At 42.8% G+C, this 12,015-nt stretch overlaps 1 protein-coding gene across 1 annotated transcript in view; it reads right to left on the bottom strand.

The window, feature by feature from the left end:
* Positions 1–3,820, bottom strand: part of LOC129863703 (thrombospondin-2-like) — a 97,483-nt gene extending 93,663 nt beyond the window's left edge. Inside the window, exon 1 of the mRNA XM_055935891.1 lies at positions 3,338–3,820. Coding sequence (XP_055791866.1) covers positions 3,338–3,422 — 85 coding nt within the window. The 5' untranslated portion in view covers positions 3,423–3,820. The remainder of the gene's footprint in view (positions 1–3,337) is intronic.
* Between the last annotated feature and the right edge of the window lie 8,195 nt (positions 3,821–12,015).

Consider the following 12,015-nt stretch of genomic DNA (forward strand, 5'->3'; position numbering starts at 1 on the left):
CAGTGCGTCTCCTCGGGCCGGCATACATGGCACCTGCCTTACGCATGGTTTCCCCGGTTCGCCTACATAGCCCGGTGCGGGTTATTCCACCTCCCCGCACTGGTCGGGCAACCGGGAGCATTCAACCAGGTAAGGTTGGGCAGGCTCAATGCTCAAGAGTGCCAGTACGCCTCCACGGTCCGGTATTTCCGGCGCCACCTCCCCGCCCCAGCCTAGTACCTACAGTGTCTACACTACGCACTAGGCTACCAGTGCGTATCCTGAGCCCTGTTCCTCCTCCACGCACTCTCCCTGTAGTGCGTGTATCTAGCCCGGTGCCTCCAGTTCCGGCCCCACGCACTAAGCTACCAGTGCGTCTTCAGAGCCCTGTACACACTGTATCTTCTCCCCCTACTAATCCTGATGTGCTTGTCCTCAGCCCGGTTTCACCAGTGCCGGTGCCTCGCATCAGTTACAGAGTGGGCTTTGAGAGTACAGTGTGCCCTGTCCCTGCTCCCCGCACTAGTAGGAAGGTGCTTATCATTAGCACGGTGCCTCCAGTTCCGGCACCACGCACCAGGTCTACAGTGCGCCGTATCCGGCCAGAGCCATCCGTCTCACCAGCGCCATCTGAGCCATCCGTCTCCCCAGCGCCATCTGAGCCATCCGTCTCCCCAGCGCCATCTGAGCCATCCGTCTCCCCAGCGCCGTCTGAGTCATCCGTCTGCCAGGAGCCTGCAAAGCCGCCCGTCTGCCATGAGCCTACAGAGCCATCCGCCAGACAGGAGCCGCTAGAGCCGTCAGCCAGACAGGAGCCGCTAGAGCCGCCCGCCAGACAGGATCTGCCAGAGCCGCCCGCCAGACAGGATCTGCCAGAGCCGCCAACCAGACAGGATCTGCCAGAGCCGCCAACCAGACAGGATCTGCCAGAGCCGCCAACCAGACAGGATCTGCCAGAGCCGCCAACCAGACAGGATCTGCCAGAGCCGCCAGAGAGCCATGAGCAGCCAGAGCCGTCAGAGAGCCATGAGCAGCCAGAGCCGTCAGAGAGCCATGAGCAGCCAGAGCCGTCAGAGAGCCATGAGCAGCCAGAGCCGTCAGAGAGCCATGAGCAGTCAGAGCCGTCAGAGCGCCATGAGCGTCGAGAGCCGTCAGCCTGCCATGAGCGTCGAGAGCCGTCAGCCTGCCATGAGCGTCGAGAGCCGTCAGCCTGCCATGAGCGTCGAGAGCCGTCAGCCTGCATAGACCTGCCAGAGTCCCTCAGCCAGGATCTGCCAGAGTTTATCAGCCGGGACCTGCCCCTTGTCCCGGTGTTGCCCCTTGTCCCGGTGCTGCCCCTTGTCCCGGTGCTGCCCCTTGTCCCGGTGCTGCCCCTTGTCCCGGTGCTGCCCCTTATCCTGGTGCTGCCCCTTATCCTGGTGCTGCCCCTTGTCCCGGTGCTGCCCATTGACCCGGTGCTGTCCCTTGTTCCGGTGCTGCCCCTTGTCCCGGTGCTGCCCTTTGTCCCGGTGCTGCCCCTTCTCCTGGTGCTGGCTGTTTATTTAGGGGATGTGAGTTTTAGGGTGGGCATTGGGAGGGGAAGACAAAAACGGGGAGTGACTATGGTGGTGTGGGGACAGCGTCCAGAGCCGGAGCCACCACCGTGGTCACCTGCCCACCCAGACCCTCCCCTGGACTTTGTGCTGGTGCGCCCGGAGTTCGCACCTTGAGGGGGGGGTTATGTAACGGTCCTGACCAGTTTTATGTTGTTTTTGTATGTGTAATTGGTCAGGGCGTTAGTTTTGGGTGGGCAGTCTATGTTATCTGTTTCTATGTTGGTTTTGGGTTGCCTGGTATGGCTCTTGATTAGAGGCAGGTGGTTTGCGTTTTCCTCTAATTAAGAGTCATATTTAGGTAGGGCGTTCTCACTGTTTGTTTGTGGGTGATTGTCTTCCGTGTTTGTGTTATGTTTGCACCATACGGAACTGTATACGGTTTGTTCGGTTTATGTAGTCTGTTTCTTATTCGTGCGTTCTTCGTGTCTATGTAAGTTCTCATGTTTAGGTCAGTCTACGTCGTTTGTTATTTTGTATCATTTCAAGTGTAGTTCGTGTTCGTTTTTCGTCTTGTTTAATAAATATGTGTTCAAACTTCGCTGCGCCTTGGTTCCCTCAATACTCCTCCTTTTCCGAAGATGGAGAGGAGGAGGATCGCCGTTACAGGTAATGAGATTATTAAATTATAATAATTGTCCTCCCTCATATTAAACGACACCGACCGCCACTGATCTACAGAGAAGAATGGGAGAAACTCCCCAAATACGTGTACCAAGCTTGTAGCGTCATAACCAAGAAGACTCGAGGCTGTAATCGCTGCCAAGCTTGTAGCGTCATACCCAAGAAGACTCGAGGCTGTAATCGCTGCCAAGCTTGTAGCGTCATACCCAAGAAGACTCGAGGCTGTAATCGCTGCCAAGCTTGTAGCGTCATACCCAAGAAGACTCGAGGCTGTAATCTCTGCCAAGCTTGTAGCGTCATACCCAAGAAGACTCGAGGCTGTAATCGCTGCCAAGCTTGTAGCGTCATACCCAAGAAGACTCGAGGCTGTAATCGCTGCCAAGCTTGTAGCGTCATACCCAAGAAGACTCGAGGCTGTAATCGCTGCCAAGCTTGTAGCGTCATACCCAAGAAGACTCGAGGCTGTAATCGCTGCCAAGCTTGTACCGTCATACCCAAGAAGACTCGAGGCTGTAATCGCTACCAAGCTTGTAGTGTCATACCCAAGACTCGAGGCTGTAATCGCTACCAAGCTTGTAGTGTCATACCCAAGAAGACTTGAGGCTGTAATCGCTACCAAGCTTGTAGTGTCATACCCAAGACTCGAGGCTGTAATCGCTACCAAGCTTGTAGTGTCATACCCAAGACTCGAGGCTGTAATCGCTGCCAAGCTTGTAGCGTCATACCCAAGAAGACTCAAGGCTGTAATCGCTACCAAGCTTGTAGTGTCATACCCAAGAAGACTCGAGGCTGTAATCGCAGCCAAGTTTCTTCAACAAAGTACTGAGTAAAGGGTCTGAATACTTATGTAAATGTGATATTGCATTTTTTTAATTTTATACATTTGCAAAAATGTCTAAAAAACTGTTTTTGCTTTGCCATAATGGGGTATTGTGTGTCGATTGATGAGGGGGAAAAAGATTTCATACATTTTAGAATAAGGCTGTAACGTATAAAATTAGGAAAAAGTCAAGGGGACTGAATACTTTCCGAATGCACTGTAGACTGATAAATAACATTGGTAATGGTCTCTGTTGCTTATAGAAACAGTGACACGAACAGCAGAGAAATGTTACAAACGAACAAACTAACATTGGACATACCTGCATCAAATGTACCACCTCCTCCCCAGTGTCCTGTTTTAACGTCCCACGTCAGACTCCTTGTCAGATAGATCCACAGTAACATCCCACATCAGTTAAGCGTTATAATGCAAGAGAGAGAGAGAGAGAGAGAGAGAGAGAGAGAGAGTAATGTGTGTGTGTGTGTGTGTGTGTGAGACAGGAACAGGGACCATATTTCACCTGTCTGTCTGGCGTTCAGCAGAGCTGCATATCTCCCACAGAGAAACCCTACTGGAGATAGGGGGGGAACCTGTGTGTGTTGAGGGATGTCTTGATTTATATTTTCCAGAGACATTTTTTGCACACTTTCACACACAGATTCATAGATTCTTGTTTTACTGCTACCCTTGTGTGTGTGTGTGTGTGTGTGTGTGTGTGTGTGTGTGTGTGTGTGTGTGTGTGTGTGTGTGTGTGTGTGTGTGTGTGTGTGTGTGTGCGTGTGCGTGTGCGTGTGTGTGTGTGTGTGTGCGCGACCCTCCATGCTCAGATGAGTATTGAGGAGACTCCTGGGTAAAACAAAATCTCATCTCCCAGAACACACTGGGGCTCCTCTCTCTCTCTCACTAGGTTGTAGCAACCTCATGATGGGTATAGGGAACATTTGAGTATCATGTCGTAGCCTAAACCTATCACTGTTACATTGAGCTGGGTGAATATGAATGACAGTAACCTAAACCTATCACTGAACTGGGTGAATATGAATGACAGTAACCTAAACCTATCACTGTTACATTGAACTGGGTGAATATGAATGACAGTAACCTAAACCTATCAGTGTTACATTGAACTGGGTGAATATGAATGACAGTAACCTAAACCTATCACTGTTACATTGAACCGGGTGAATATGAATGACAGTAACCTAAACCTATCACTGAGCTGGGTGAATATGAATGACAGTAACCTAAACCTATCACTGTTACATTGAACTGGGTGAATATGAATGACAGTAACCTAAACCTATCACTGTTACATTGAACCGGGTGAATATGAATGACAGTAACCTAAACCTATCACTGTTACATTGAACCGGGTGAATATGAATGACAGTAACCTAAACCTATCACTGTTACATTGAACTGGGTGAATGACAGTAACCTAAACCTATCACTGTTACATTGAACTGGGTGAATGACAGTAACCTAAACCTATCACTGTTACATTGAACCGGGTGAATATGAATGACAGAAACCTAAACCTATCACTGTTACATTGAACCGGGTGAATATGAATGACAGTCCCCTAAACCTATCACTGAGCTGGGTGAATATGAATGACAGTCCCCTAAACCAATCACAGTCCCCAACATGCTGTAACAGAAATAAGGCTGTACTCATGGAAACATAATCTGTCCTCCCTCATCTTTATTTTTCATACATTTGTCTAAAAACCTGTTTTTGCTTTGTCATTTTTGGGTATTGTGTGTAGATTGATGAGAGGAAAAAAATATTGAATCCATTTTAGAATAAGGCTGTAACGTACAAAATATGGAAAACGTCAAGGGGTCTGAATATTTTCCGAATGCACTGTAAGTAATTGTAGTGTGTACAGTACTCTAAATATTTTGTACCAATTCTCTCTCTCTCTCTCTGTCTCTCAGGCAATTCACTGAAAAGGGCTTTATTGGCATGGGAAACGTTTGTTAACATTGTTAAAGCAAATGAAATAGATAATAAACAAAAGTTAAATGATCAATCAAAAACGTTTCTAAGGAATAGACATTTCAAATGTGCAAATAGTTAAAGTACAAAAGGGAAAGTAAATAAACATAAATATGGGTTGTATTTACAATGGTGTTTGTTCTTCACTGGTTGCCTTTTTCTTGTGGCAACAGGTCACAAATCTTGCTGCTGTGATGGAACACTGTGGTATTTCACCCAGTAGATTTTAGACTTTTAGACTTTTAGACTTTTATTAATTGTGTTATTCTGCGTTGTTAAAGCATTCAACCCACATAATCGAAAACCGTGACAAAAAAAATTCACAATCGAACCAAAACACCCCCCCTCTATCTAGCCCCCACTCTCTCTCTCCCCCCCTCTATCTCTCCCCCCCTCTCATCTCTCCACAGTGTTTGGGGTTTAGACATGTTTCCATAACTGATGCCAGATGGCCCTACTCTGTTCTACGTGTTCGCTCTCTCTCTCTCTCTCTCCCCCCTCTCTCTCCCCTCCCCTCTCTCACCTCCCCTCTCTCCCCCCTCTCCCCCCTCTCACCTCCCCTCTCCCCCCTCTCTCTCCCCTCTCTCCCCCCTCTCTCTCCCCTCCCTTCTCTCACCTCCCCTCTCTCCCCTCTCTCCCCCCTCTCTCTCCCCTCTCTCCCCCCTCTCTCTCCCCTCCCCTCTCTACCCCCCTCTCATCTCTCCACAGTGTTTGGGGTTTAGACATGTTTCCATAGCTGAGGCCCAACGTGTTCGCTAATTATTACCATCCAGTAATCCAGTTGTATTATTACACCACCGCCATGTTAGTTATAAGTGTGTGTGTGTATATTGGTGTGTGTGTGTGTGCGTGTACGTGCGTGTGTGTGGTTCTGTCCTGCTGAGTCACAGATTAATCTCTCCAATCACCTTTCCATCTGCTGGTTCCACTGTGAGCGTTAATGAGTTCTACATATGTTGACGCTTGCGCCAACACACATTCAAACAGTTTGGACACATCTACTCATTCCAGGGTTCCAACGCACATTCAAACATGCACACATACAGTACCAGTCAAAAGTTCAGACACATCTACTCATTCCAGGGTTTTTCTTTCTTTTGACTATTTTCTACATTGTAGAATATTAGTGAAGAGTATGTCGTATGTACAAACAGACTGGTGCTGTACATTTACAGTATTGCTGTCAAAGGCAGCTAGAGGAAGCACTGTTTAGTGTGTCCTTATATAGCTGTATCCTCACGATGACTTGACCAGGGAGTTCTGGTGTTGTAGTTCTAGTGTTCTCATTCTACTGTTCTAGTTCTACTGTTGTAGTTCTAGTGTTGTAGTTCTAGTGTTCTCATTCTACTGTTCTAGCTCTACTGTTGTAGTTCTAGGGTTCTCATTCTACTGTTGTAGTTCTACTGTTGTAGTTCTAGTGTTGTAGTTCTAGTGTTGTAGTTCTAGTGTTCTCATTCTACTGTTCTAGTTCTACTGTTGTAGTTCTAGTGTTGTAGTTCTAGTGTTCTCATTCTACTGTTGTAGTTCTACTGTTGTAGTTCTAGTGTTGTAGTTCTAGTGTTGTAGTTCTAGTGTTGTAGTTCTAGTGTTGTAGTTCTAGTGTTGTAGTTCTACTGTTGTAGTTCTAGTGTTGTAGTTCTAGTGTTGTAGTTCTACTGTTGTAGTTCTACTGTTGTAGTTCTAGTGTTGTAGTTCTAGTGTTGTAGTTCTACTGTTGTAGTTCTAGTGTTGTAGTTCTAGTGTTGTAGTTCTACTGTTGTAGTTCTAGTGTTGTAGTTCTAGTGTTGTAGTTCTAGTGTTCTCATTCTACTGTTCTAGCTCTACTGTTGTAGTTCTACTGTTGTAGTTCTAGTGTTGTAGTTCTAGTGTTCTCATTCTACTGTTCTAGCTCTACTGTTGTAGTTCTAGTGTTCTCATTCTACTGTTCTAGCTCTACTGTTGTAGTTCTACTGTTGTAGTTCTAGTGTTGTAGTTCTAGTGTTGTAGTTCTAGTGTTGTAGTTCTAGTGTTCTAGTTCTACTGTTCTAGCTCTACTGTTGTAGTTCTAGTGTTGTAGTTCTAGTGTTGTAGTTCTAGTGTTGTAGTTCTAGTGTTGTAGTTCTAGTGTTGTAGTTCTAGTGTTCTCATTCTACTGTTCTAGCTCTACTGTTGTAGTTCTAGTGTTGTAGTTCTAGTGTTGTAGTTCTAGTGTTCTAGTTCTACTGTTGTAGTTCTAGTGTTGTAGTTCTAGTGTTCTCATTCTACTGTTGTAGTTCTAGTGTTGTAGTTCTACTGTTGTAGTTCTAGTGTTGTAGTTCTAGTGTTCTAGTTCTAGAGTTCTAGTTCTACTGTTCTAATAATTATACTGTTCTAGTTCTAGTGTTCTCATTCTACTCTTCTAGTTCTAGTGTTGTAGTTCTAGTGTTGTAGTTCTGGTGTTCTAGTTCTAGTGTTCTCATTCTACTGTTCTAGTTCTAGTGTTGTAGTTCTAGTGTTGTAGTTCTAGTGGTGTAGTCATTTCCGGTCACAACTTGTAGACTTGTTCACATGCTGCTGTGCGGTTTGTTGCTAACCTTACTTTGCTACCTGCCAACTTTACGGTTTTAACTTTTTAAAGACTGTTTATTGTAATATTTGTGTTGTGGAGAAATGACCAGGCAGGAGACGGGAGGACAGTTAGTTGTTGTTTAGTCAAATCCTCTCGTGCTCTACAGTTCCCCCGGGCACACTAGTGCGCATGTGCATTTCCTATTAGGTGTAGTAACGTAACACTGTCGTAATACATCACTGCTTAGTAACAGCATAGTAACTAATATAAACAGATGTAGATCATAGATACTACACTCCTCCCCCAGTGTTTAACTTCTTCTGGCTGCAAGCCCGAGGCCGCCCACAATATGACAACAGTCACTTCAAGTGCAGGGCGCGAAATTCAAAATATATTTTTTAGAAATATTTAACTTTCACACATTAACAAGTCCAATACAGCAAATGAAAGGTACACATCTTGTGAATCCAGCCAACATGTCCGATTTTTAAAATGTTTTACAACGAAACAGCACGTATATTTACGTTAGCTCACCACCAAATACAAAAAAAGGACAGACATTTTTCACAGCATAGGTAGCATGCACAAAGCCAACCTAACTAACCAAGAACCAACCAAACTAACCAAGAAACAACTTCATCAGATGACAGTCTTATAACATGTTATTCAATAAATCTATGTTTTGTTCGAAAAATGGGCATATTTCAGGTATAAATCATAGTTTACATTGCAGCTACAATCAGAAATTGCACCGAAAGCAGACAGAATAATTACAGACACCAACGCCAAATACCTAAATACTCATCATAAAACATTTCTGAAAAATACATAGTGTACAGAAAATGAAAGACAGGCATCTTGTGATTCCAGACAATATTTCCGATTTATTAAGTGTTTTACAGCGAAAACACAATATAGCGTTATATTAGCTTACCACAATAGCCAAAAACACAAGCCATTTCCCAGCAGTAAAAGTTAGCGATCGTAACAAACCAGTAAAAGATATATAATTTTTGACTAACCTTGATATTCTTCATCAGATGACAGTCCTATAACATCAGGTTATACATACACTAATGTTTTGTTCGAAAATGTGCATATTTAGAGCTGAAATCAATGGTTATACATTGTGCTAACTTAGCTACTTTTTCCCACAACGTCCGGATTTTTTTCTGACACTTTTTCTGACACACATATTCTGACCAAATAGCTATTCATAAACATAACTAAAAAATACATGTTGTATAGGAAATGATAGATCCACTAGTTCTTAATGCAATCGCCGTATTAGAATTCTAAAAATAACTTCATTTCGACATACAGCTTCGGTATAGCTAGAGTACCCAAAAGCTGGGCGCCGACGACTAGTTCACATTTACGACAGATATATGAAATAGCATCATAAAATGTTTCCTACTTTTGCTGATCTTCCATCAGAATGTTGTACAAGGGGTCCTTTGTCAAGAACAATCGTTGTTTGGATTTAGAACGGCCTCTTTCCCTCTCGATTTAGCAAGCACACTAGCCAAGTGGCACGAATCTCTCCATGTCAACAAACGGAAGAGAACGGAACACGGCAAAACTCCCGAAAAAATTTCAATAATCTGATTATTAAACTATATTGAAAAAACATACTTTACGATGATATGGTCACATGTATCAAATAAAATCACAGCCGGAGATATTAGTCGTCCATAACGGCAGCTTATCAGAAGGCAAATCCAGGTTCCTTCTCGCGCCTTCCTGAAAACAGGAAATGGGTGACACGTCATTCCAAGAGCTGTTATTCCACTTCAGACCAAGATAAACACCCCATTTCTTCTCTCACCGCCTCTTGACATCCAGGGGAAGGTGTATGACGTGCATATATACTAATACGTATCATGCCCATTTATAGGCAGGACCTAGAAGAGAGCATAGTTTTCAGACTTTCCACTTCCTGGTCAGGAAGTTTGTGCCAAATGAGTTCTGTTTTACTCACAGATATAATTCAAACGGTTTTAGAAACTATAGAGTGTTTTCTATCCAATAGTAATAATAATATGCATATTGTACGAGCAAGAATTGAGTACGAGGCCGTTTGAAATGGGCACCTTTTATCTGGCTCCTCAATACTGCCCCTGCAGCCAAAACAGGTTAACTCCCAGAGAACAAGGTAGATATGTAAGGGAACACCCCCCTGAAATGTACAAAAATGAATCGGAAGTTATTGGCACCGTATGAAACATATACACGATGTACAATACCACTCAATTCGGCGTCGTTTCGTTCAAAGTTGATTGCAAATGCGATATGGCAAATGCCAATTGTAACACTCCAAAAATCCAATAGATGGCGAGTACGCTCTACCATAATTTTTCATATTGCAAATGTAACACAAGTCAAGACCCAAGAGTAACATTTTTAAAATTTTCTTTTCTTTTCAAAAACTTCAACCCCTTCAAGAAGTGCTTTCTGGACCGTTTTTCGAAATTCTTTCGATTATTTTTGTCAATTACACATAAGAACTGTATGAACATACTTTTGTCAAATTTTATTATCATATTTTTTTTATTTAAATTTTTGCTTGTCCATTTGCAATATGATTTCATAGGAAGTCAAAAGTCGAAAATGTGAACATTTTTTGAAAAACTTATCACCCCCTTTAAAAAAGTGCTTTTTGGACCATTATTCGAAATTCTTTTGATTTTTATGTCAATTTCACATGGAAAAGAACTGTATGAACATATTTTTGTTAAATTTTATTATCATAATTTTTTATTTTTTTTTTACTTGTCCATAAGGCATATGTTTTGTCCATTTGCAATATGATCTCATAGGAAGTCAAAAGTCGAAAATGTGAAAAAAAATTGAAAAACGTTTCACCCCCTTAATAGTGTAGGGGGCAGTATTTTCGTTTTTGGCCAAAAAACGTACCCATTTGAAACTGCCTATTTCTCAGCCCCCGAAACTAGAATATGCATATAATTGTCAGATTAGGATAGAAAACACTCTAAAGTTTCCAAAACTGTCAAAATTTTGTCTGTGAGTGTAACAGAACTGATATTGCAGGCTAAAACCTGAGGAAAATCCAATCAGGAAGTGCCTCTGTTTTTGAAACCTCTCTGTTCTTATGCATCCCTATCACCCATTTAAAGGGATATCAACCAGATTCCTTTTCTATGGCTTCCCTAAGGTGTCAACAGCCTTTAGACATAGTTTCAGGCTTTTATTTTGAAAAATGAGCGAGAACTATCACATTGCGTAAGTGGATAGGTGGGGGCTCTCAGAGTGAGTTGTGCGCAACAGAGAAAGGCGGCCATTGTTACTCCCGGTCCTATTGAAAAACCAACACTCCAGGTTGATATATTATCGAATAGATATTTGAAAAACAACCTGAGGATTGATTATAAAAAACGTTTGACATGTTTCTGTGGACATTATGGATATTATCTGGAATTTTTGTCTGCGTTGTCGTGACCGCTTTTTCCTGTGGATTTCTGAGCATAACGCGCGAAACGAACAGAGGTATTTGGATATAAAAATATCTTTATGGAACAAAAGGAACATTTGTTGTCTAACTGGGAGTCTCGTGAGTGAAAACATCCGAAGATCATCAAAGGTAAACGATTAATTTGATTGCTTTTCTGATTTTCGTGACCAAGTTACCTGATGCTAAGTGTACTTAATGTTTTGTCGAGCGATCGATAAACTTACACAAACGCTTTTATTGCTTTCGCTGTAAAGCATCATTTCAAAATCTGAGACGACAGGTGGATTAACAAAAGGCTAAGCTGTGTTTTGCAATATTGCACCTGTCATTTCATGAATATGAATATTTTCTAGTATTATTATTTGACTGTGGCGCTATGCTATTCAGCGTTGCTGATGACAATTATCCCGGATCCGGGTTAAAAATATGCTTTCTGGACCGTTTTTTGAAATTCTTTTGATTTTTATGACAATTTCACATGTATAAGAACTGTATAAACATAATTTAGACTTGGCCTGTATTATAATAGACCTGGCCTGTAGACCTGGCCTGTATTATTTTAGACCTGGTCTGTATAATAATATACCTGACCTGTAGACCTGACCTGTATTATAATATACCTGGCCTGTAATATAATAGACCTGGCCTGTATTATAATAGACCTGGCCTGTATTATAATAGACCTGGCATGTAGACCAGGCCTGTATTATAATAGACCTGGCCTGTATTATACTAGATCTGGCCTGTATTATAATAGACCTGGCATGTAGACCAGGCCTGTATTATAATAGACCTGACCTGTATTATAATATACCTGGCCTGTATTATAATAGACCTGGTCTGTATTATAATAGACCTGGCCTGTATTATAATAGACCTGGTCTGTATTATATTAGACTTGGCCTGTATTATACTATACCTGTCCTGTATTATAATAGACCTGGCCTGTAGACCTGGCCTGTTTAATAATAGTCATTGTTTGTATTTTAATAGACCT

Source organism: Salvelinus fontinalis, chromosome 1 (genome assembly GCF_029448725.1).
Source record: "Salvelinus fontinalis isolate EN_2023a chromosome 1, ASM2944872v1, whole genome shotgun sequence".
Taxonomy (NCBI): Eukaryota; Metazoa; Chordata; class Actinopteri; order Salmoniformes; family Salmonidae; genus Salvelinus; species Salvelinus fontinalis.